Source organism: Cherax quadricarinatus, chromosome 37 (genome assembly GCF_038502225.1).
Source record: "Cherax quadricarinatus isolate ZL_2023a chromosome 37, ASM3850222v1, whole genome shotgun sequence".
Taxonomy (NCBI): Eukaryota; Metazoa; Arthropoda; class Malacostraca; order Decapoda; family Parastacidae; genus Cherax; species Cherax quadricarinatus.
In genome coordinates this window covers 26,989,636-27,017,216 of record NC_091328.1, presented here as the reverse complement: position 1 = coordinate 27,017,216, position 27,581 = coordinate 26,989,636, and the positions used below count along the sequence as shown (strand labels likewise).

The window sequence follows — 27,581 nt, the reverse complement described above, 5'->3', positions numbered from 1 at the left end:
ACATTTCTGCTACTTTGAGCTCAATTTCAGGGTAATTTTCATTGTAAAACCAGTAAAAATCAATTCAGTCTCTGTAATATGTCTTCCATTCTATAAAATGAGACCAGGAAAACTAGAATACAACAATAAATACCATACGAAAATACAGTGCAAAGTTGCTGTTTTAATCCAAAAACAGTTTTTTTTTTCTCATTATGCACTGTGTGCTGCAGGATTTTTTTTATACTTTGCACACTGACCACATAGACCCATTCTTTCATATGTAGGCCTACCAGCTTTCTCTCACTAGATTTGAGGGCGCTAGAATTTAGGCGTACTAGTACGTCAAAAACCCTGGGGCTTAAGCCGTACTAGTATGGCCGAAACCCTGAAAGGGTTAATCCTGTGTACACTTAATTTCTACACTGTTAATGATACACTTTGTCACTTAACTGCTACAATTTTTATTTTAATGATACATACTTCATTATTCACTGATTTTTTTTTTTTCTCCACGCTTGTCACACTTTCATCTGCAGAGTGTTTCAAGAAAAAACTGTCCAAGGAGGTTTGTTTCTTCCTCCCTTTCAGAATGTTTTGGAAATGACTCGTGCAAGCGTCATTAAATAGGTCCAGTGCACAACCACTTGAAACTTTCTCTGGGCGTTTCCTTTCAATAAAGCCTGATAATCTCCACCAGATTCCCAACATTTCCTTCATTTCACTTGTAGATGTATATTCCTCCATATCTTCCTCCTCCACAGTACGAATGTCCTTCAAAACCTCCTGATGCTGCTGCTTATGTATTTCATCTAACTCCTCCGTCATCAGCTCCTTGGAGTGCTCCTTAATGAGATCGTTCACATTTTCTTCATCCACCTCCAGGTCCATGACCTTTCCAAGGGACACAATCTCCTCCACCACTGGCTCTTCGAGTTTGAATCCTTCGAAGTCCCTTTCAGACACAACCTCAAGCCACAGCTTCTTCCAAGCAGAGGTCAAGGTCCTCCTTGTAACACCCTGCCAGGCCATATTTATAATTCTGAGGCATATCACGATGTTATAGTGGTCCTTCCGGAACTCTCGTAGGGTCAAGTTTGTGTTCTCTGTCACATCAAAGCAGCAGCGGAACAGGTGCTTGGTGAAGAGTTTCTTGAAATTAGAAATCACCTGCTGGTCTATGGACTGCAGGATAGGGGTGGTGTTGGGTGGAAGGTAGAGAACCTTTATAAACTTGAACTCTTCGATTATGTCATCTGCGATGTTCGGTGGGTGAGCAGGTGCATTGTCTAGGATAAGAAGGGCTTGCAGGGGTAGGTTATTTTCCTGGAGATATTTCTTAATGGTAGGACCAAAGACCAGGTTTACCCACTCCACAAAAAACTGCCTGGTGACCCACGCCTTCGGGTTTGCCCTCCACATAACGTCCAGGTTTTCTTTTAGAATCTTATGCTTTCATTTGATCAACTGACGTTATCTCGTGACATCATTATGCTGTCACGAATGTGTTCCATACTCGAGTCATCCTGGGTATGTATGATCTCAGATGGAGTGATGTTCTGGAGAAGGGTACAGCCAGAGTGAAGTTGCTGCTTTCTGCCCGTCCTTGTGGCATAAAAGCTTGTTTCACGCTGTCCTCGAAGTGGATCCAAGTGTGGTATTTTGACAATATTGGCCTTGTACATAACAGTAAGGCCACCCACATCCCTCCTATGTTGAAGGCTCTGCTGAAATGACAGATCTATCCAGGATGGGTCCAGGCGAGAGATGAGGGGACGTCTTGGCTCTGTTCTCTACTCTGTCAAGCAGTCGCAGATGAGAGAGGGGACAGGCAAACCAAGAAAGTGGAGCATACTCAAGGTGTGGCGTGCATTTCAGTGCCTCGTACAGGATCTTGCAACCCCTACTGTCAAGCAGATCGAGATCATGGCGAAGTGCTGTAAGCTTCCTGGCAAGCCTTGTTTGCAAGATTTACAACATGGTTCTTCATGGTGGTTAGTTTCAGTCCAAATTTCACCCCAAGGATATCAACTTCTTTCTCCAGGTGCCAACATCCTCCCATTCATCCTTACTACTGCACCAGCATTACCATCATGGTGCCTAGAGGACGATCATCATTTGCGTTTTCTTTCAGGTTGGTGCAAATGTTACTTGCCATCTATTTCCCCAAGCTGATATAGCTCTCAGCTGGTGATTGATGTAAGCTTAGAGCAGCTGGCATTTCTTCTCTTGGATAAGTGAATGTCAGTGTACAGTTGTCTGCATATGCATGTGATTCTGGGATGAGATGAAGAAGGTCGTTGAAGTAGACATTCCATAACAGTGGACCCAGCACACTCCCTTGTGGGAACGAGCTTGCCCCCAATAGGATGCCTTGCTGATTCCGTTCCATTGAGGACTACACTTAGAGATCTACCATGAAGGTAATCACTGAGGAGACATAGCGTAGAGCCTGCAATTCCCAGTGCTTGAAGTTTTGCTAGAGGCCCTGGTGCCACACCCGGTCGCGGCCAGCAATGTCCAGTGCTACCACACAGCTGACTTTGGATTCATCCAGTGACTGGTGCCACTTAGTGGAGAGGTTTAACAACAGATCAGCAGCAGAGTAACCTTTCCTGAAGCCATATTGACGATCACAAAGTAGTGAGTGGTAGTCAAAAAAAAATCTGTCATTTGTCTTGAGATTATTGTCTCAAGGATCTTACCAGTGATTCACAGGAGTGACACTGGTCTGTAGTTGCTGATTTCTTTGCTCTGCTCTTCTTTTTGTGAACAGGGACTACATTTGCCTCTTTCCATGGAGAGGGCCATTTACACTGTACTAGGCAGTGCTGAAAGATGCGAGTTAGAGGTGCTGCTAGCTGGTCTGCACATCTTCTCAACAATCTTAGGGCTCAACTTGTCACAGGCCCACATCCTTTCTTGGTCAAGTGATTTAAGAAGGAAATGCACCTCCTCCTGCCTTATTGTCACCCCTGACAGTTTTGACACAGTTCTTGCAGCTAGCCAAGGAGGGTCCCTTGCTGGATCAGGAACTTGCATTTTGACAGCAAAGCGTTCAGCAAAGAGGTCCGCTTTCTCTTGACTACTAGTAGAGGTGGTCCCATCCTGTCGATTTAGAGGTGGAATAAGTTCATCAGGCAGATAACCTTGTCTGTCCTTGACCAGGGACCACCAGGTTTTGGAGCCTACCCTACCTGATGCTAACTTTCTTTTAGTGTCCAACTCCCATTTAGCAATGGCCCATCTTTTGAACATCACCCATATGCCTACAGGCTTGCATGTGCAAGTTCCTGTTATAGGTGGTAGGATGTCTCTCTTATACCTTCGCCATGCTTTGTACTTAGCAGTAGCAGCCTCTCTACAATCGAAAGCCAAACCAAGGCTGATCTGTAGGCTTTGTCACATATTGCCGGTGAGGAATGTGTTCTTGTTGCAGATTAAGGATGTGTCCAGTGAAGGCTTTCACTTGGTTGTCAACATCCCCCGGAGAAGAGCATTCCAGTCAGGTGGTAGGGGGAGAGCAGAGCAAAGGGCTGGCCAATTACCTCTTTCCCATAGCCAGGTTGTGCGTGGTGGACTCCTCACCTCGCTTCTGTTGGGATCTTAAGTGTGGTAAAAACAGCCTTGTGGTCAGACGATCCAACGTAGCCGAGGGGTTGACAAGTGACTATGCCTTCTGCCAGATCACTCACTACTGGGTCCAAGGGAGGAGCCAGAGATATGAGTAGGGAAATCAACAAGAAAGTTTCTCATGTCAAACACTGCAAGAAGGTCATCAAAGTCCCTCTGTATAAGGTGCTGGTTGAGGTCACCAACAATTATAATATGTTGACAGTTGTGTTGTAGCAGAAGGGAGTCAATATTTTCCATTCCATTGGAAGTTGATAGGGTCTGCATGTTGCCACTGAGGTCTGTACATTGGACATGCTAGTACAGAGGTACTAGTGTTTATACAGAGCTTGAAGAACATCATCAAGATGTGTAGGGGTGGCTTAACATCTATGTGCTAAGGGCATGAACACTTTTAGAGAAGCACACAGCAACTACCACCTCCTTGCCCTTGCCTGTCTCTTCTCATCCATGAGGTGTAGCCAGCAATTCTTGCAAAATTTTCTGGAGTCCTGTCATCCAAAAATGTTTCAACAACAGCTATCATGTCGGACGTCGAGTGTTCACAAAGCTATGTGTGAGCTCTCCAACATTAATAATACGAAACCTCTAATGTTGGCGACAGGATGCTGATAGACTGGCTCCTCATGATGAAGTGGTCAGCTTGAGGTGGAGGGTGTGTAGGGAATGTAAGGTGCCTGCCCTTGAGAGAGAGGTAGTACTGAGGCAGCTGCAGGGATGTAGGTCTGTGGTCTTAGAGATAAGGCCAATCCCACCTGCTGGGCTGGGATAGGAGTAGCTAAGTGGGTGACGTGTGAGAGTGTTTACCAATTCAGAGATCCTGCTGGTTTGTTCTGAGAACAGGTCTCTAAACAGGTTGCCCTGTCTGTCAAGTTCCTTTTCTTCCGACACTGGGCCTCCTTATGTCCTTTCTTGTAGCAGTAGTTACACCTGGTATCTCGTTCAGGCAGTTGTTGGCAGAGAGTGCCCCTTCCGGTGACAGCGAGAGCACAGCCCTAGGTGCCTGGGAGGGTGGACTAGATTTGTTGTACCTCCTGTGTTTTCATGAGATTTGTCCTCGGAGTTCTGCCGCTGGAACTGTGTTAGTGGAGGGTGAGACGGCTGTAGATGTCTTCCTCCACAACGTCCTCCCTCCACGTCCTCTACCCCTCCCGCCCTCTTCCAGTTCTGACAGATGTGTCCCTGCTGTTCGTGACTGCGCAGTAGGTGATCAGGTGCAGTGATAGTTCCCCTGATCACTAACTGCACCGCTTCCTCTAGTGGAGAAACTCCTGGCTCAGAGCTTGCTGTCAAGCACTACTACCAGATTCTAGAATAGTAGCCGGCAGGTGTGCTGACAGGTGTAGGATCAGAGATGGTATGTGCACTGTCAAGTAGACTGGCAGTGGCTGGAAGCAGAGATGTCAGGTGTAGGAGAATTAACAGATCCAAGGCTTCCCACGTTGCTGGGAAGAGGATTTGTTCCTCTGTGGTGGTCAGAGGAATTATGTTAGAATTCCCAAAGGTAGTGTATTGAACTCTGTCAGTCTGTGGGACCTTAGCGATGACAGAATTCCACCAGATGTTTACCCCTGAGTTAAGCTCAGTGTGGGACTTCCAGTCTTTGTCAAGTAGTGTCACCATCAGCTGAGCAAGCTTACGTCCACTTGATGTGAGGCTTTGCACTGGCCTTCTACAATAGCTTGTAGGTTATCTAATGATTTGAGGAGCTCATGAAGTGCTTCCCTGTGATGGATTATCTTAGCTGCAGCAACTTTACAACACAGCCCAAGAGGGCAGTCTTGATCTTTGGACAGGAGTCCCTGAGGTAGGACTTCTGAATCCTTCCTCCTGTAGCTCCAGGCTTGTATCCACATATACCACAGGATTATGGATATCCTTGAAATTTTCTGAAATTTTCAACCAGGCTGCAACAAAATTCCTTCTTCTTCTGGAGTGCAATCTGTGTGGCAGAAGTTGGAACAAGTAGGCTCCTTACATTTAAGAAGAACTTTGTCCCTTGTAATATACCCACAAACACTGCAGTATCTACTGGGACAATAGCCAGATAGTGTAGATAATCTTGCTATTTTCTCGGTGTGAAGTCATCCCAGAGGAGGCTTGTAGGTTTGGAAGTTACAGGAGAGAGAGAGGGTGGGTGATGATGTCGTGGGTGGGGTGGAGTGTGGGTGGGGTGTGAGGGTAGTTTACCGGCGGGTAGTGAGGGCGGGCAGCAGTGGCCGCTAGCTGGAAGTGTTGCCTTCTCACTATCACTTAATAAACACTGTTTATGCTATCCACTTTTCCACCTAAAGGAAGATGTTACACAAATCACTGTGTTGCATTGTACCAGCTACCGTTGTTATAAAGCACCAGATGCTAGTACATAGCACAAAACACATATAATATTAGGCAGCTCACTCGAAGGCAATAGTGAAGACACTCCTAAGGCCTGCGCTGTCCCCTCACACCATGCCTTCACCATACAACACTTAATATCACTGATATTGCTTATATTCACTTCAGTGGAGGTTAGTTCTTTACTTGTACTAATGTGTTGTAAGTAGTACTACGTCACTGAACAGTTTTATCCACACCAACCCTCAGTATTTAAGTAATATTAAGAAAGTTTGTGGAGCACACTGTGACACGTCTTCACCCCTCTCTCTCTCTCTCTCTCTCCTCTCTCTCTCTCTCCTCTCTCTCTCTCTCTCTTTCTCTCTCTCTCTCTCTCTCTCTCTCTCTCTCTCTTTCTCTCTCTTTCTCTCTCTCTCTCTCTCTCACTCTCTCTCTCTCTCTCTCTCTCTCTCTCTTTCTCACTCTCTCTCTCTCTCTCTCTCTCTCTCTCTCTCTTTCTCTCTCTCTCTTTCTCTCTCTCTCTTTCTCTCTCTCTCTCTCTCTCTCTTTCTCTCTCTCTCTTTCTCTCTCTCTCTTTCTCTCTCTCTCTTTCTCTCTCTCTCTTTCTCTTTCTCTCTCTGTCTGTCTGTCTCTCTCTCTCTCTCTCTCTCTCTCTCTCTCTCTCTCTCTCTCTCTCTCTCTCTCTCTCTTTCTCTCTCTCTCTATATCTATCTCTATTTTTTTTTTTTTTTTATTTTGGGTTTGACAAGGTTAAGGATCCCTAACTTTTTTGACAAGCTATTTACAGGTTAAGGATTCCTAACTTTGTTGACAAGCTAAGAGCTGTTACCTACATCAGCTCATTTGAAAGCATTTTTATTGTTATGAGACATACAAGTAGGGAACAGGATGAAGTTGGAGCCATCTGTGGGCCAGCAATTTCATTTGATCAACTGACTTTATCTCGTTGACATCATTATGCTGTACGAATGTACAGCATTCTCTCTCTCATTCTTTCTCTCTCTCTCTCAAATTCAAAGTTTATTCTCTATAAGGATTACAATGCTGAGTTTACAGAATTTGGTTATTGTGTGGTTTACATGTAGTAAAATAATAATTACAGAGTGTACCACTAGAACACCTAGCATGGCTAGGCATTTCGGGCAGACTTAGATTAAATCTTAAGTTTAAAATATTACAAAATTATGAGGTAAGTTGGTATTATGGCTAAGTGACTAAATACTAGTTTGTGAGTTTAGCAATGTGAATGCTTTTGTTTTGGCACTATACATAGTTTCAGTATTGGAGTATCACAGGCCAACTTATGACTAGTTAAGATTCATTATTTTGAGATTGATATTTCTGTTTATGGTCAAATGGGTGAGCGAGTGTAAGTGTGAACCACCAGGTGGTAGTCGTATAATTAGTTGACAGGGTGTATCAGGGAGATAAGATGTTTTCTGATGGTAGTTTTGAAGGTGATGAATGTGTCTGCAGTTTTAGAATTTTCAGGTAGGGTGTTCCAGATTTTAGGGCCTTTGACATACATTGAATTTTTGTAAAGGTTTAGTCGGACACGGGAATGTCATAGAGATGTTTGTGTCTGGTGGTTGTTGTGCCTGTGGGTTCTGTCACAACTATCAAGAAAGCGTTTTAGGTCAAGGTTAATATTGGAATTTAAGGTCCTGTAGATGTAGTTTGCACAGTAGTAAGTGTGGATGTACTGAACAGGGAGTAAGTTTAGATCTATGAAGAGTGGGGGGGTGTGTTGCCAGGGATGGGATTTAGTGATTATTCTTACTGCGGCTTTTTGTTTGGGTTATTATTGGCTTTAGGTGTGTTGCTGCAGTTGAACCCCAAGCTCTTTTTCTCATTCTCTTTCTCATTCTCTCTTTCTCATTCTTTCTCATTCTCTCTTTCTCATTCTCTCTTTCTCATTCTCTCTCTCTCATTCTCTCTCTCTCTCTCATTCTCTCTGTCTTGTTTATTCTTTTTATCTCATTTATTCACCTCTGACCTTACATTAAGACTACAAATATTTTAAGGTAAGTAATGAGTGAACTGTATATGCATTTTATCGCTCTGGGATGTTTAAATGTTATAGAATATTATGTGTGGGTGGGTTGGCCTGGCTGGCTACCATACACACCACACTTGATTTCTTACAATAAATACTACTTGTCTCACCATAGATTAAGACTACAAATATTTTAAGGTAAGTAATGAGTGTACTATATGTGTATTTTACTTTTTTATTGTTTTTAATGCCTAGTTCTATTGCTAACTTAATATACATTAGTGTAAATTTGTTAGCTAGTATTTATATGCATTTATAAGTGGAAAAAAGGGGTGTTCCACTTTACGTTGATTTCCGCTTTACGACGGTAGCCTGGAACTTAACCTGCTGTATAAGTGGGGCCCTACTGTACTATCTCCTGATAGCTATTTTTCGCTTATCCATAACAGCAACAGTCTCTCAACATCTTCAAGTACAGTGGTCCCTCGATAATCGTAGGGCTCGAGAGTTGTAATTTTCGGAAATCGTAGCGATATTTCCGTAAAAACATGGGCTCGCTAATCGTAGATAGACTCACGAATAGTAGCTTGTCCGGGACGCGTACGCACGCTGTGAGCCGGGGCGACCTCCCTTCCCAGCCAGTGTGGCATTGTTTACCAGTGAGCGACGGTCCCCTCACGTGCTCCTATGAAATATTTCATAATATTCCATTCATTTTAGTGCTTGTAAGTACTAAATAAGCTACCATGGCTCCAAAGAAAGCTTCTAGTGCCAAGCCTTTGGTAAAGAAGGTGAGAAATACGATTGAATTCAAGAAAAACTTCATTGAACAGTATGAAAGTGGCATAAGTGTGGCCGAACTGGCCAGGATGTACTATAACAAACCCTATACTACCATATGTTCCATCGTGGCCAAGAAAAAGGAAATCAAGGACGCTGTTGTTGCAAAGGGGGTAAATATGCTGACAAAAATGAGATCACCAGTACTCGAAGAGGTTGAAAAGTTATTATTGGTGTGGATAAACAAGAAACAATTGGCAGATAGTATTATGACGTCGATTATTTGTGAAAAAGCTAGGCAGTTGCACGACGATCTGTTAAAGAAATTGCCTGCAACTAGTGGTGATGTGAGTGAATTTAAAGCCAGCAAAGGTTGGTTTGAGAGCTTTAAGAACTGTAGTGGCATACACAGTGTGGTAAGGCATGGTGAGGCTGCCAGTTCGGACCACAAAGCGGCTGAAAAATATGTGCATGAATTCAAGGAGTACATAGAGGCTGAAGGACTGAAACCTGAACAAGTGTTCATTTGTGACGAAACAGGCCTCTTTTGGAAGAAAATGCCAAAGAGGACCTACATTACACAGGAAGAAAAGGCACTGCCATCACACAAGCCTGTGAAAGACAGGCTGACCCTCATGTTCTGTGCTAATGCTAGTGGGGATTTCAAAGTGAAGCCGTTACTAGTGTACCATTCTGAAAATCCCATAGTGTTCAGGAAAAACAATGTTATGAAGAGTAAATTGTGTGTGTTTTGGAAATCTAATAGTAAGGCATGGGTCACAAGGGACATTTTCGTCGAGTGGTTCAATGAAGTGTTTGGCCCTAGTGTGAAGGATTACCTCTTGGAAAAGAAATTGGATCTCAAGTGCCTCCAAGTAATGGACAATGCACCTGCTCATCCTCCAAACTTGGATGACCTAATTTTCGAGGAGTTTGGGTTCATCACAGTAAAGTTCTTGCCCCCAAATACCACTCCTCTCCTCCAGCCCATGGACCAGCAGGTCATTGTAAACTTTAAAAAACTCTACACCAAAGCAATGTTTCAAAGGTGCTTGAATGTGACTTCAGACACTCGCCTCTAGAAGATTTTTGGAGAGAACACTTCAGCATCCTCCATTGCATAAATAACCCTTATAGGTACGGCTTGGGAAGGAGTGACTACTAGGACTTTAAACTCTGCTTGGAGAAAATTGTGGCCAGATTGTGTCGACAAGAGGGATTTTGAAGGGTTTGGGGCTGACCCTGATGAGCTTATGTTTGTTGTTAAAGCGATTGTGGCACTGGGGAGTTCCATGGGGTTGGATATGAGTTTGGAGGATGTGGAAGAGTTGTGGAAGACCACAACGAAGAGCTCACCACTGAGGAGCTGCAAGAGCATCAGCAGGAAGAGCAACAGATCGCAGCTCAGAATCTTGCTGCAGAGGAGGAGGAAGAGAGTTGGAAGAAGGTGCCTTCAGAAATTAGGGAGATTTTTGAAATGTGGGGTAAGATGGAAAAATTTATGGAGAAACATCACCCTGACAAGGCTGTTGCAAGCCATGTTGGCAACATGTACAGTGACAAAGTCTTGGCCCATTTTAGGGAAGTGTCAAAGAGACGCCAGAAACAGAGCCCTCTGGACAGTTATTTTGCGAGACAGGACTCCAGTCACTCTCAAGCTGGTCCTAGTGGCATTAAGAAACAGAGAAGAGAAGTAACCCCAGAAAAGCAATTGGTACCTGAGGTGTTGATGGAAGGGGATTCCCCTTCCAAACTGTAAATAATCCAATCTCTCTCCTCCTCCAGTCTTCCATACACTAAGAAAAATTGCCAATAAAGGTAGGTGTTATGCTGTTAATGTTTCATTCATCATGTCCCATTGTATTGTTTATGTACTACATCTATATTTCATGTAAAAAATTTTTTTGTTTTAATACTTCTGGGTGTCAGGAACGGATTAATTGTATTTACATTATTTCTTATGGGGAAAATTGATTCGAAAATCGTAGATTTCGATCATAGTAACACCTCCAGGGAGGGACCACTGTACTTGCGATCTGTGTTTCAAAAACATACTTGCACCTTTTGCAACAACAGCTTCCTTGATTGCCTTTCTCTTGACCAAGATAGTAGCAATGGTTGATTGGGGTTTGTTATACAACCTGGCCAGCTCGAAGGCACACACGCCACTTTCATACTTATAAATTATCTCCTTCATTTCAATTGTAATTTTCACCCTTTTTACCACAGAGTTGGCGCTAGAAGTTTTCTTGGGGCCCATGGTGGCTTATTTTGCAGTTACATGCACTAAATACACTGGAATAATACAAAATGTACCGAATGTATGCATGGAAGCGACTGCACTGGCTTGTGAACTCTGCCACACTAACTGAAGGCAGGGCAGCTAAGGCGCGCTCAGGCCAGAGGGGACACGTGTACGCGTTCGGGACGAATGATGTTGGTCGAGTTTTTCATCGTTGGTCAGGCCAAAATTTTTATATTGAAACGGTTTGTTAGTCGAATTTATCGTTAGACGATGCCTTCGTTGGTCGGGGGTCCACTGTACATTGAGTTACGAGCTAGCTCCCGAAACTAGCAGAAGCAAGCAGAATTATTACATACGTATTATGCATGATTATTATTATTATTATTAATTTAGGGAACTGAAGCTCTATTGTTATAATAATAATAATAATAACAATTATTATTATTACTATTATTATTATTATTATTATTATTATTATTATTGTTGTTGTTGTTTAGGGAACTGAAGCTCTATCATTATGATTATTATTAATTTCGGGAACTGAAGCTCTATCATTATTATAATAATTCAGTAGACCACCATGGAAGAATTGCTCCACAATTTTATGTAACACGTCGTATAATTAATTTAACATCCAACTTATGAGGTGACATAAAAAAGACCTGGAAAACCCTATCAGAAATACTAGGAACAAAAAAGATAACATGAAATAGCGAAATTTAATTAACAAAACCAGATGAACCCCAATTCCCACCTACTGAAACAGCAAACAGACTCAATGATTTCTTCTCCACTATAGGAAAAAACCTTGCCAATAAAATCCCAAGCTCAGATACCCCACTCAATGACTACCTCACTGGCAACTACCCAGACACACTGCTCCTAGCTCCGGCTAACCCAACTGAAGTCTCCCATATTATCAACAAACTAAAAAACAAGACAGGAGATTTAAATACCTTACCACCCATTATATACAAAAAAGTGTCACAGGTGCTATCACCAATCATTGCAACACTCTTTAACAAATCCATTGAATCCTCTACCTTTCCTACAGTTCTCAAAATAGCAAGGGCCACCCCGATCCATAAAGGAGGAGACTACACAGACTTGAATAACTAATAGGCCAATATCCAACTTACACCCTCTCTCTAAAATCTTTGAAAAATTAATCCATAAGCGTATCTATTCCTACCTCATCTCCCACAACATACTCAACCCCTGTCAATTTGGGTTCAGGCCTAATAAAAATATTAATGATGCTATTATCCACATGCTAGAACATATTTATACAGCAATAGAGAAAACAGAAGTCCCACTGGGGATCTTCATTGACTTACGTAAAGCTTTCAATACAGTTGACCATGACTTGCTCCACATAAAATTGTCGCACTATGGTATATGAGGGCACTCCCTCAACTATCTAAAGTTATACCTCAGCAACACAAGCCAATATGTGTACACAAATGGGGCAAACTCTTCCACACAGCCAATTACAGTTGGTGTCCCACAGGGAAGTGTCCTAGGCCCTCTTCTCTTTCTCATATACATAAATGACCTACCAAATACATCGCAACTACTCAAACCCACACTATTTGCAGATGACACTACATACGTCTACTCTCACCCGAGCCCAGTCATGCTAGCCAATACTGTAAATACCGAATTACAGAAAATATCAACCTGGATGAAGACCAACAAACTTACTCTAAACATTGACAAAACCTACTACATTCAGTTTGGTAACAGAGCTGCAGATGTGTCTCTTAACATAATGATAAATGGATCACCTATCACAAAACTCACAGAGGGAAAATTCCTAGGAATCCACCTTGATAATAGACTCAATTTTCAAACACATATACAACAAATTTCCAAAAAAGTTTCCAAGACCGTAGGCATACTATCGAAGATATGGTAGTACCATGTTTCACAGTCAGCCCTCCTGGCCCTATATCACTCGCTTATTTACCCCTATCTCACCTATGGAATTTGTGCATGGGGCTCAACAATAAACCATCTCACACCACTAATCACCCAACAAAAGGCTGCAGTCAGAGTGATAACAAATTCCCACTACAGACAGCACACTCCACCAATATTCAAAACTCTAAACCTACTCACAATACAAAACATCCATACTTATTACTGCACCTACTACATACATTGAACACTTAACTCTGACATAAACCCTCCCCTCAAACATCTCCTTACCAACCTCAACAGAACACATGACCATAACACAAGGCACAGATCACTCTTTGATGTTCCTTGTGTCCACCTCACGCTATGCAAAAACTCAGTGCACATAAAAGGCCCTAAAATCTGGAATTCATTATCTGTGAATATAAAAGAAACACTGTCTGTTTATAAATTCAAGTCTCTTCTCAAAAATCACTTACCCACAACTAAATAAATACTGAATAATTGTATCTCATAAATTGTATCTCATATATGTATCTCATTATCGTATCTCATTATTGTATCTCATAAATGTCAACCTGTGACCCAATCAAACTTTGTTACTATTTAACTTCATTACCTAACAGAATACTCCATTCTACTGATTACACAGCAACACAGTAAATGACCATATGACCTGTCTTTGTAATACTCATTTGTACTAAATTGTTATCTGTTTTACAATAATTTTTGTACCACTGAATATATCATTGCTTAGTTAATCTTAAGTTAATTTTAAGCCTGCCCATAATGCTCTGCATACAAGGGGCTTTGGCATGCTGCACTTTAAAAATTGTATTCCATGTACTTCTCTGTATCATGTTCAAATTAATAAATAAATAAATAAAAAATAAATAAAACATGGTTTAGTTTGTGGAAGGAAAAAAAATTATCCTTTGCTCAAGCGGCCGCCTTGTTGTGGAGCAACTGGGGAGCCCTCCCATGCCACTCCTTGACCCCCCCTTCCACCATCCCAGCATTCCTAATTCATACCTCTACAGTGTTTCTCTGCTACAAGGCAGCTGTCTTTGTGAATTGTGTTATGATATTTTAATTACTATATCTTGTATCTTCCAAGCAATCATGACACCCAGTAGCCATACCAGTGTTGCTGAAAGTGGCACCAAGAGGTATAAGCACTTAAGTCTTAGAATTAACAAAGATATTAGACAAGAAATAACCTGTAGCCGTAATTGAAGTGTTACTTTGTACACAGAAAAAGAGGTTAACATGAGTTTGTGCGACTGACTGAATGACTGACTTACTGAGTGACTTGACTGACTTACTGAATGACTTGACTGACTTAATGACTTGACTGACTTACTGAGTGACTTGACTGACTGACTTAATGAATGACTTTACTAACTTACTGAGTGGCTTGACTGACTTACGGAATGACTTGACTGACTTATTGAGTGACTTGACTGACTGACTAATGAATGACTTGACTGACTGAATGACTTGACTGACTTATTGAATGACTTGACTGACTTACTGAGGCCTGGTCACAGACCGGGCCGCGGGGGCGTTGACCCCCGGAACTCTCTCCAGGTAAACTCCAGGTAAACTTAGTGAGTGACTTGACTGAGTGACTTGACTGACTGACTGAATGACTTGACTGACTGAATGACTTGACTGACTGAATGACTTGACTGACTGAATGACTTGACTGACTTATTGAGTGACTTGACTGACTTATTGAATGACTTGACTGACTTACTGAGTATTTTGACTGACTTAGTTAAATTAATAATAACTATGATTATTATTATTTATTATTATTATTATTATTATTATTATAATAACGTACGCTGGCAACTCAGTGCACTGTTTACCTCGCTGTGGGAGCAGTTTTCTCCTGCTTTGCTTACATTTTTAAGTCATTTGGCCGAATTTAGTTTTTCTAAGCATGGGTCCTAAGAAAGTAAGTGTAAAGGACAGTGCTGAGAAGAAAAATAGAATGATTTCCATGGGATTAAAGCATGAAATTATAGATAAACAAGCGAGGTGTCCAGGTTTTTGGTTGAGGGGGAAGAGGGGTGGGGGAGCTGGCTCGTAACTCAAATGTTGGCTCGTAACTCAGAGAAAAAAATCGACCCAGGGACGGCTCATATCTCAAAAAACTCGTAAGTTGGGACACTCGTAAGTCAAGGTTTCCCTGTACTCGCAAAAATAAAAAACTACATCATTTCATAAGAATTTTTTTTTTCCGAATATTTTTCGACCCTGAGTGGGAATTAAGGATCGAGGCTCTCAACCCTGAAAGGGTTAAAGAGCAACTGTCCTTACTGTCTAATGGTCATTACTGACACTTTCACATTCTCCCTACCCCTCCCTTATATCCACATCAAACACCCCTCACATCCACATAAAACACCCTTCACATCCACATCACCCACCCACACATCCACATCACCCACCCCTTACATCCACATCACCCACCCTGACATCCCCATCACCCACCCTCACATCCACATCACCCACCCTCACATCCCCATCACCCATCCTCATATCCAACACCCACCCTCACATCCACATCACGTACCTTCAAAATTTGATTCACTAACACTCAGCTGAGTACATGTACAGTGGACCCTCGACTAACGCTATTAATCCGTTCCTGAGAGCTCATCGTTAGTCAAAATTATCGTTAGTCAAGTTAATTTTCCCCATAAGAAATAATGGAAATCAAACTAATCCGTGTAGGACACCCCAATGAAAAAAAATTGTTTTTACCACATGAAATATTAATTTTAATACACACAAACTGAAGAAGACGTGCACAGTTACATGACACTTACCTTTATTGAAGATCTGGTGATGATTGATGGGATGGGAGGAGGGGAGGGTGTTGATGGTCTTAGTGTTTAGAAGGGGAATCCCCTTCCATTAGGACTTGAGGTGGCAAGTCCTTTTCCGGGGTTACTTCCCTTCCCTTTAAATCTCTCAAACCAACCTTTCCTGGCCTTAAATTCACTCACATCACCACTAGTTGCTGGCATTTTTTTAATTAAATTGTCATGCAACTTCCTAGCCTTTTCACATATGATCGCTTGAGAGATGCTATCTCCTGCTATCTGTTTTTCGTTTACCCACACCAATAACAGTCTCTCAACATCTTCGAGTACTTGCGATCTCAGTTTCGAAAACATAGTTGCACCTTTGGCAAGAACAGCTTCCTTGATTGCCATTTTCTTGGCCACAATAGTAGCGATGGTTGATTGGGGTTTTGTGTACAACCTGGCCAGCTCGGAGACACGCACTCCACTTTCATACTTAGCAATAATCTCTTTCTTCATATCCATAGTAATTCTCACCCGTTTTGCTGTAGGGTTGGCACTAGAAGTTTTCTTGGGGCCCATGGTGACTTATTTTGCAGGTGCAATCACTAAAAAGGCTGTGATAATATGAAATGTTCCGAGTGTATGCTTGGAAGCGACTGCGGTGGCTGGCTGGCTTGTAAACACTGGCCAGAAGTGGACGCATCTCAGAAGGAACTAATAGTGTTGGTCGAGTTTTTTAGCGCTAGCCGAGGCAAAAATTTTGCGTTAAAATGTATTGCTAGTCGGATTTATCGTTAATCGATGCCATCGTTGGTCGAGGGTCCACTGTACTTATAAGACATGTATGCACAGAGAACTGACATTGTGGAAGGTTGTTAACATTACTAGTGAGACTAGGTCTCCCACATAAATAATGGGATGTTAACATTACTAGTGAGACTAGGTCACCAACATAAATAGTGAGAGGTTGTTAACCCTTGAGGGTTGAGACGCCCTCTCCCAAACTCGTTCTCAGGGTCGAAAAATTTTAAGAAAAAAAAAAATAATTTTTTTCTTGTGAAATGATAGAGAATCTTTGTCCGATCGTAATGACACCAAAAGTATGGAATTTGATAAAAAACTTTTGGAATTATGCTCTTGCGAAGTTAGCGGTCTCAAAGTTGGCGATTTTGCCCACTTTGGGCCCTATTTTTGGCCAATTCCAATGTTGCAGTTGACTAAAATCATAGCTATTTCCCTAGAACTCCATTTGTTCTATTGATTGAGTACAAGAATTCACCCATTTGCCTATTTCAATTACCCAATAAAGTGGTCAGAAATTGGCAGTTTGGGCAATTTCACACAAATTTCAAAAGATGCCAATTTCAAAATAGGGTTCAGAATAAACAAGACACATTCATGGCACTAAAATAGCATTTTATCTGTTCATTAGTCACGTCTCTAGTCCCTCTTACATTACTTTTGCTTTCCATTTTGAATTTTTATTCTCACAGAAAATAGAAAGTTTTCTGTTATGTATACTACTGCATCATTGTAAAAATGGTATAAATGATATCAGCGCACTCAGGAAAGAATATCAGACTTACCTGTTGACATGTATTGGACGCATGACTTGATTTGTTTACTCTTGAATATCAGCAAAAATCAATAATTTTCTCTACTTTGAGCTCAATTTCAAGAACCTTGTCATCGTGAAACCAATCAAAATCATCTCCAAATATATATATCTTCTATTCTATCAAATGAGATCAAGGAAACAAGAATACAACCATAAATACCATACAAAAATTCACTAGAAAGTCGCTGTTTTAAACCAAAAACAGTTGAACTTTTTTTTTTCTCATTATGCACAACGTGCTTCAGGACTTTTCAATACTGTGCACACTGACCACACAGACCCATTCTTTCATATGTAGGCCTGCCAGCTTTCTTCCACCAGATTTGAAGGCGCTAGAATTTAGGTGTACAGGTATGTGACCGACCCTGGCTGCAATGACGTACTTTTACGTGACAGACCCTTCATTTTAAAGGGTTGGCCCTTTCAAGGTCAGTGTCATACTAGTATGGCTTGCATGCCAGGGTTGGTGCCATACTAGCACTCGTAAATTCTAGCGCCTTCAAATCTAGAAAGCTGGTAGGCCTACATATGAAAGAATGGGTCTATGTGGTCAGTGTGCACAGTATTAAAAAAATCCGACCGTGTTTTTGGTTTAAAACAGCTACTTTGCAGTGTATTTTTGTATGGTATTTATGGTTGCATCCTAGTTTTCCTGGTCTCATTTTATAGAATGGAAGACGTATTACAGAAATTGAGATGATTTTTATTGGTTTCACAATGAAAAGTACCTTGAAATTGAGCTCAAAGTAGCAGAAATATTTGATTTTTGCAAATGTTCAAAAGTAAACAGATCAGTGCACTGATATTATTTATACCATTTGTACACTAATGCAGTAGTCTGCAAAACAGTAAATCTTCTATTTTTTGTGTGAATAAAAATTCAAAATGGAAAGCAAAAGAAACGTAAGAGTGGCCTGGGGAAGTGACTAATGAAAAGAGAAAAATGTTATTTTAGTGCCAGGAATGTCTGTCTTGTTTATTCTAGACCCTATTTGGAAATTGTCTTCTTTTGAAATTTGTGTGTAATTGGCAAAATTGCCAATTTCTGACCATTTTATTGGATAGTTGAAATAGGTAAGTGGGTGGTTTCTTGTACTCATTCGATAGAAAAAATGGAGTTCTAGCATAATAGTTATGATTTTTGTCGACTGGTACATTGGAATTGGCCGAAAATAGGGCTCAAAGTTGGTGAAGCTGCCGATGCGTCAAAATCGTCGAGACCGCTAACCTCACAAGAGCATAATTCCGTTAGTTTTCCATCAAATTTCATACTTTTGGTGTCATTATGATTGGGAAAAGATTCTCATTTTTTTTCCGACCCTGAGAACAAGTTTAGGAAAGGGACTCTCGACCCTGAAAGGGTTAACGTTACAAGTGGGACTAGGTCTCCCACATAAATAATGGGACTTTGTTGACATTACTAGTGAGACTAGGTCTCCTACATAAATAATGGGACCTTGTTAATATTACACTAGTGAGACTAGGTCTCCAACATAAATAGTGGGAGGTTGTTAACATTACAAGTGAGACTAGGTATCCCACATAAATTTTGGGAGGTTGCTTATGTGAAGAGTGATATTAGGTCTCCCACATACTACAATTGCAATGCCTTTAGGCTAACCCATGAGATGGACGGGCAAGGTCCCTCGGCGTGCCATATTTTTCCCTAAATTTGTATCATCTTTTGCACATTTTATGGTGTCCTATTCAAATTTCTGCCAAAATTTCTCAACTATCTTACACAAAAAAATGTGTTGTATAAATGCCTCTTATATACGGGTCTCCTGTATGTACTGTATGTGTGTGTATTCGTGTATTTAATTTGAATATTTTTCCAGATGGCCTGGTGCAAGATCAATGGATTCCTATCCAAACACACCACAACCCATGTACCCAATGCATGATGGTGGCATGGGTGATCCTCCGTCCGTCAGCTCCAACCCCTCCGACTGTGTGTCCACGTAAGTAAACCATCTCATACACGTCATTACAGTAGACATTTCATGAAATGTTTTCTTACTTTGAATGATCTCTGTTAGATTTATTTCTGTTAAGCTTATTCCAGCAACTTTACTCAAGTGGTGTTAATAAATCTTCAACAACTGTAATGTGTAGTAGATCCACATTAACCTGATAAAGGTGTAATATATTCTGTATATAACTACTGCTGTATAATGGTTGCTTCATCTTTGTGCTTTGTATAGTTGCTTGATATGAATCAAGGGGGTGTATTGTTGAAGACAGTTTAACATTGCTATTTTGTTTCTATTAACAACTCAGTTAATTTGTTGTGCAAATGGCTCTTGTGTATGCAGTTGTATCACCTGCAGGCTCGCTATACAGAGGAAATCAACGATATATGCAATTTCTTAGATTTTTGACATGACTCACTCTTATCTACTCACAAATAACCCGCATATAGGAGAGAGGAGCTTACGACAACGTTTTGGTCTGGCTTGGACCATTTACAAAGTCACACTAACAAAAAGGAGAAGAAGGAGAATATATAGGCCTACATGTACTCCCTCCCTCCTCTTCTTTTTGTTAGTGTGACTTTGTAAATGGTCCAAGCCGGACCGAAATGTCGTCATAAGCTCCTCTCTCCTATATGTGGGCTATTTGTGTATTGTTCCAGTCAGAGTATTGTGCCTTTTTTTGTTATCTAATCTACTCAGTTTGAGTTTACCTAGTTTTTACTCATATGCCAATAGAGTGATTAAGTTGTATGTCATGAACATCTTGGAATCTAATACTTTAGATATGTTTTTTGCAATATTTGGAGTCAAGTACTTAATAAAGGTTTCCAACATTTTTTTTTTTCAGCATATGTGAATGCGCAAATGACTGATGATTTACTTTTATGCAAAATGTATGATCATGGTTTAGACATACTCCTGTAAATGTCACACTATCAAGCAGAAATTCCAAAATACCCAAGGTATTAGATTCCATATCAATACTTGACAGTTTGTTTCATTCAGTTTTCTATGCTGCTTTCTTAACATTATAAGAAATTAAACATTTTTACCTCATGGAATATATTACATTTAATGAGTGTATAATGAATGTTGTATAATTCTATATTTTAATGTTGCACTACAAGAAAGATAAGGGCTGGACAACGTGGCAGTAAATATAGTGTTATGGCTAAAATGAAAACTTACTATATGTTTTAAAACCTGCATGTTTAAATTTCTGTGGTCTGGGTCCATGAATTTGTTGTAGGAAAAGTTACCTGTTGATAGCCCTCCTAAATACTTTTTAGTCATCATCATCTTTTCTGCACCCCTTTCCTGTTTGCATTCTTAATTGTACAAGTGTTAGTAGTTTGTTGATTCAGTTCTTTGCAGACCACAGCATTACTCAGTTACTTGCCTTTGTACTCGTTTCTTCCAACTGGATGACATTGAGTCTTATTGCATGACATATTGGCTATGTTCAAGAACAAAAGATTAAGTGTTCATAGTTTAATCTTTTAACCAGGTCCAGTGTACATAAGCAAATGTTGGCTCCGTGTGATGTACTAGTACACGATTTTTCATGCCTTCAAAAACCACCTTCCAATATTTTTGACCTCACTGCAACTCTTTGGGTCTTTTACAGCTTCTTCATACCCTTGGAAAAAAAAAATATAAGACCAGGTGGGTTCACATAGTGCATCACTGTGTGGACAGGCTTAACTAGCATAGGTAAACAATGAAACCAGGATCTGTTGTTCCACCACCAGCTTTCCTTCCAACAAACAGGGTGTGGAACTGGCAGGAAGATGCCTTATTCATTCCAGATTTATTACAGTTTCATAATAAGATCAGAATTCTGCCATAAAGTACACATACTATGTAGATTTAACCCAGGATGACCCAATAAAGTTAAGCAGTGTGATTTATTTCTATGTAATAATAATCATAATACTAGATTTTCTTGTAAATGTGTGTTTGACAGTGGTCTTGAAAACACCTAGGTGTTATGAACACAGAAATTACATTTTGTGTACATCACCCAAGATATTTCCTTGAACCTTAACCATTTCACTGTCAGTCCCATAATATTACGGCTTGCAAGCCAGTGTCCGTCCTGTAATAGTACGCCAAAATTTTAGCGGCTTCCAGTCTTGCAGGAGAAAGTTGGTAGGCCTACTTATGAGAGAATGGGTCTGAGTGGTCAGTGTGTGCAGTATAAAAAAATCCTGCAGCATGCAGTGTATAATGAGAAAATAAACCTCCAACTGTATTTTTCGTTTAAAACAGCGACTTTGCGGTGTATTTTTGTATGGTATTTATGGTTGTATTCTCGTTTTCTTGGTATCATTTGATAGAATGGAAGATATATTACAGAACTAGAGATGATTTTGAATGGTTTACAGACTAAAAGTACCTTGAAATTGAGCTCAAAGTAGTGGAAATGTTTGAGTTTTGCTGATGTTCAAGGTAAACAAAGCACGTCACGCATCCAGTACACATCAACTGGTAGGTCTGATATGCTTTCACAAATGCGCTGATGTTATTTATACCATTTTTATAATAATGCAGTATTCTGCATAAAAGTAAATCTATTTTTTTTTTTTTGTGAATAAAAATCTAAAATGGAAAGGAAGAGTAATATACGAGGGACCTGGAGACGCGACTAATGAACAGAGAAGATGTTATTTTAGTACTTGGAATGTTTACATTGTTAATTCTGGACCCTCTTTTGAAATTGGCCTTCTTTGAATTGTGTTTGAAATTGGCCAAATTACCAATTTCCGATCACTTTATTGGGTAGTTGAAATCGGTAAATGGGCAGTTTCTTGTACTCAGTCGATAGGACAGAAGGAGTTCTAGCGAAATAGCTACAAGTTTAGTCAACTGGAACACTGGAATTGGCTGAAAATAGAGCTCAAAGTGGGCAAAATTGCCATTGCGTAAATTTCGCCGAGACCACTAACTTCGCGGGAACATAATTCTACAAGTTTTCCATCAAATTTTGTACTTTTGGTGTCATTACCATTGGGAAAAGATTATCTGTCATTTCATAAGAAAAAAATATTTTTTAAAAATTCTTTGACACTGAGAGCAAGTTTGTGAGCAGGAGTCTAGACAGTGAAAGGGTTAATAGTAACATAACTAATTAACTTAGGATAATTCAATTTAGTCAGACATTGTGTTTTATGTCCATGTTTTGAGACGTATTACACTTTGAAATAATTGAAACAATCATACGTATTCCTTGTACATAGTGTTAGAAAACCAGAGTGGTAAAAAATAGAATATAAACAAGTATTCACTAATTTATTCTGTATATTGTAAGTGAAGCAATGTTTAAATACATAAAAGAAATTGGTATACATAGTGTTGAACAATAAAAGCAATTAACAAACTGGAAAACAATCATAATTTGGCATTAGTAAATTGCGACACGTAAATACAGTGGTACCTTGGGTTATGAACAGCTCAAAACTTAAATAGTTATGTAAGTGTATTTATGAAAGTGCCTTTGTAAGTGTATTTTTGGGGGTCTGAAACGGATTAATCTAATTTACATTATTCCTTATGGGAATAAACTTGTTTGGTAGCAGCACTCGAACAGCCTTCTGGAAAGAAAGAAATTCGTATCCCGAGATACCACTGTATTGCCTGTGCATTTATGCTGCTGTTGCTGATGGAAGATTTTTTTTTTTTACCAACTTCAGCTTCTGTAGTTCATCACCACAGGAGCACTCATGGCAAATTGACCTAATAATAATAGTAATACACAAATAGCCTGTACATAGGAAATAGAAGCTTACAATAATGTTTTGGTTTGACTTGGACCATTTACAAAGTCACACTCCAAGTCCAAGTCAGATTGAAATGTAGTTGTAAGCTTCTCTATCTTGTGTGTGTGATTATTTGTGTATTATTCCAGTCCAGTCACAGTATCGTGCCTCTTTGTTCTTTAATAATAGCGAAGTTCACACTACAAAATAATGACCAAATCTGTACTTTCTCATGAATAGACTGAGGAATATTCTACCTCTCTCTGGCTTGAGATATCTTCAAGTCCAAAAGTAAGCATCAGCATTATCGCCAAACTGACACAAAAATGGCAGCATCCACTGCTCCACCTGTAGACTTGTGTCAACACTGGCATTGTTCTAACCTAATTACACAAAAATAATCAAATCAAGAAACTCTCTGTAGTGTGTCTTCTTGTCTTAACTTGGCATACTCTTGTCCTTGGCATGAGATACAACAGAACAGTTTATACCAAACCTACACTAACAGCAGTGTTCATAACTGATATAAAAATACTCGAAAGGCATGTCACTTATTAAGTCCTAACTGATGCACTAATGACTGTGTCCACTAGACATGTTTGAGTTATGTCTAATACAGACCCAAAATATTAAGGGGTACATAGTTCTCCAAATTGATGCTGTGAATATCAAAATGGTATACAATACCTACATGTTGGAAAGTAAGACACATAGGCAACATTTAGGCATCTATTCCAAAACGTTTTGCCTACACAGTAGGCTTCTTCAGTGGAGTACAGAAAGTAGACAGGAGCAGTGGAGATGTGAAGACTGCTCCTACCTACTGTCTGTACTCGACTGAAGAAGCCTACTGTGTAGGCGAAACGTTTCGGAATAAAGATGCCTACATGTTGCCTATGTGTCTTGCTTACCAAATTGATGCTGTGAGAATTATGTTTGAGAAAGTCAACTTCTGTAAACTGTAGAGAGAGAGCATGTTATCACCCCAGACTGGCAGGTAAGAAGGATCGGGAAAGGAAGGCCCATGCCCCCATACCAGCTCGATTCAGCTAACATGATCACTCTAGGTCACACTGCTTATTAACTGGTGAAACTTGTCCAATGAATATACTACATAGTATGTGACATTAATAATAAGAGGAACATGTTAAGAAAACTATAAACAATAATTATTGCATTTAATAATGATGCTAATAAGTAAAGATGAGTTATTATACAAGCTAGTATTGTAATTTCAGCTGTGAATGATAATAAGAATGTAAGGAAGAAGCACTGCAGCAGGCCTACTGGCCTGTGGAGGCAGGTCCAACTCACAGCCTCTCATGTACTTGTCTAACCCATTTTTAAAACTATATATATAAGGTTTTTGCTTCAAAGACACTACTTTGGAGTTTATTCCATTCATCCACAACTCTTTTTACCGAACCAGTGCTTTCCAATATCCTTTCTAAAGCAAAATTTTTCCAACTTGAATCCATTGCTGCAAGGAAAAGTTTTGTATATGACACAGATCCTAACACATCCTAACATATATTCACATAGAGACATACTTATGAATATGAATACAAGAAAAAAGGAAGTTCATGGATAATAACACAAAAGTAGAGTATTCTGTCCATGACAAAAGAATACAGTGGACCCCTGCATAATGATATTAATCCGTTCCTGAGAGCTCATTGTTATGCGAAATTATCGTTATGCGAATGAATTTTCCCCATAAGAAATAATGGAAATCAAATTAATCCGTGCAAGACACCCCAAAGTATGAAAAAAAAATTTTTTACCACATGAAATATTAATTTTAATACACACAAACTGAAAAAGGCATGCACAGTTACATGACACCTTTATTGAAGATCTGGTGATGATTGATGGGATGGGAGGAGGAGAGAGTGTTAGTGTTTAGAAGGGGAATCCCCTTCCATTAAGACTTAAGGTGTCAAGTCCTTTTCTGGGGTTACTTCCCTTCTTCTTTTAATGCCACTAGGACCAGCTTCAGAGTCACTGGACTTCTGTCGCACAACATATCTGTCCATAGTGGCCTGTACCTCTCGTTCCTTTATGACTCCCTAAAGTGTTTCACAACAGTGTCAGTGTAATAGTCACCAGCACGGCTTGCAATAGCTGTGTTAGGGTGATTGTCATCAAAAAAGGTTTGCACTTTAAGCCACATTCCACACATTTCCTTAATCTTTGAAGTAGGCAACTTCTTCAATTTCTCTCTCCCCTCCTCCGAACCAGTTTCCTCAGGTCTGGCCTCTTGCTGTTGAAGTTGATCTAGCAGCTCATCAGTGGTTAGTTCTTCATTGTCCTCCTCCACCAACTCTTCCACATCATCCCCACTAACCTCCAACCCCAAGGACTTTCCCAATGCCACAATGGATTCCTCAACTGGCATACTCCTCTCAGGGTTAGCCTGAAACCCTTCAAAATCCCTTTGGTCTACACATTCTGGCCACAGTTTCTTCCAAGCAGAGTTCAAGGTCCTCTTAGTCACTCCCTCCCAAGCCTTACTTATAAGGTTTACACAATTGAGGATATTAAAGTGCTCTCTCCAAAACTCTCTTAGAGTCAATTGAGTTTCTGAGGTCACTACAAAGCACCTTTCAAACAGAGCTTTTGTGTACAGTTTTTTGAAGTTTGCAATAACTTGCTGGTCCATGGGCTGCAGGAGAGGAGTGGTATTAGGAGGCAAAAACTTCACCTTAATGAAGCTCATGTCCCCATAAAGTCGCTCTGCCACGTCTGTAGGATGACCAGGGGCATTGTCTAACACCAGGAGGCACTTTAGGTCTAATTTCTTTTCAGTTAGGTAATCTTTCACATTGGGGGCAAATGCATGGTGTAACCAGTCATAGAAAAAGTCCCTAGTGACCCATGCCTTACTGTTTGCCCTCCACAGCACACACAAATTAGCCTTGAGGATATTCTTTTGTCTGAATGCTCTGGGAGTTTCTGAGTGATACACTAATAAAGGCTTCACTTTGCAATCACCAGTAGCATTGGAACACATCAACAGAGTAAGCCTGTCTTTCATAGGCTTATGTCCTGGGAGTGCCTTTTCCTCCTGAGTAATGTAGGTCCTGCTTGGCATTTTCTTCCAAAACAGGCCTGTTTCATCACAATTAAACACTTGTTCAGGTTTCAGTCCTTCACTGTCTATGTACTCCTTGAATTCCTGCACATATTTTTCAGCTGTTTTGTGGTCCGAATTGGCAGCCTCACCTTGCCTCATCACACTATGTATGCCACTACGCTTCTTAAATCTCTCAAACCAACCTTTGCTGGCCTTAAATTCACTCACATCATCACTAGTTGCAGGCATTTTTTTAATTAAATCCTCATGCAACTTCCTAGCCTTTTCACTTATGATCACTTGAGAGATGCTATCTCCTGCTATCTGTTTTTCATTTATCCATACCAATAAGAGTCTCTCAACATCTTCCATCACTTGCGATCTCTGTTTCGAAAACACAGTTGAACCTTTGGCAAGAACAGCTTCCTTGATTGCCGTTTTGTTGCCCACAATAGTAGCGATGGTTGATTGGGGTTTATTATACAACCTGGCCAGCTCGGAGACACGCACTCCACTTTCATACTTAGCAGTGATCTCTTTCTTCATCTCTATAGTAATTCTCACCCTTATTGCTGTAGGGTGGCACTAGAAGCTTTCTTTGGGCCCATGGTCACTTATTTTGCAGATAAAATCACCAAAAACACTGTAATAATACGAAATGTTCCGATTGTATGCTTGGATGTTACCGCGGAGGCTGGCTGGTAAACAATGCCACAGGCGGAACATGTGAGGCTGGCTCAGGCCGCACATTAGACGCGTCTCGGACGAACAGCGTTGAGCGGGTTTTTTAGCGGTATGCGAGGCAAAATCTTAGCGATAAAATGTATCGGTATGCGGATTTAACGTTATGTGATGCCAACGGTATGCGGGGGTCCACTGTACAATGGAATTTCGGTTTTCGTACGGTCCAAATATTGTACAATTCGGATTTGGAACACTTTTTTGGGTGAAATTTTGGTCTGGATTTCATACCTTCATCCAGAAATCATATGTATCAGACGCATCCGCCCGCTCAGGATGCCATCACGTTCTTGTCTCAGTCTGGCTCTGTCACTGGTTGAGCGAGCATTCATCCGAAACATTTCGCAATTTTTGTGCTTGTTTATTGATTGCGACTGCGAAATAAGCCACTATGGGCCCAAAGAAAGTTCCTAGTGCCAGCCCTTTGGTAAAGGTGAGAAACACACTAGAATTCTTCAGTGATTCTACGATATGTACGATACTAAAGCAGCAAGAGTCGATAAAGGCTATAGCGCTAGCCAGCATAAAGTGTAGCATTAAGAGTGTAGCAAGTAAGTTAAGCAATTAAGTGATAGAAAAAGGACTACATGAAACTAACTCCTCCAATGTTGTTGGAGGTTTACAGGGCCACTGACAACATACGCTGCCCTGTGCTGTCTTCCACCACCCTAAACCTCTGCCAGCATCTCCTCCAAGGTAA

The 27,581-nt window shown here is 40.5% G+C and overlaps 1 protein-coding gene across 1 annotated transcript in view; it reads left to right on the top strand.

Annotated features, from left to right (window-relative positions):
• Stat92E (Signal transducer and transcription activator Stat92E) overlaps positions 1-27,581 on the top strand; it is a gene marked incomplete in the record, with an annotated part of 406,006 nt that overhangs the window by 269,883 nt on the left and 108,542 nt on the right. Inside the window, 1 exon segment of the mRNA XM_070091941.1 lies at positions 19,169-19,291. Coding sequence (XP_069948042.1) covers positions 19,169-19,291 — 123 coding nt within the window.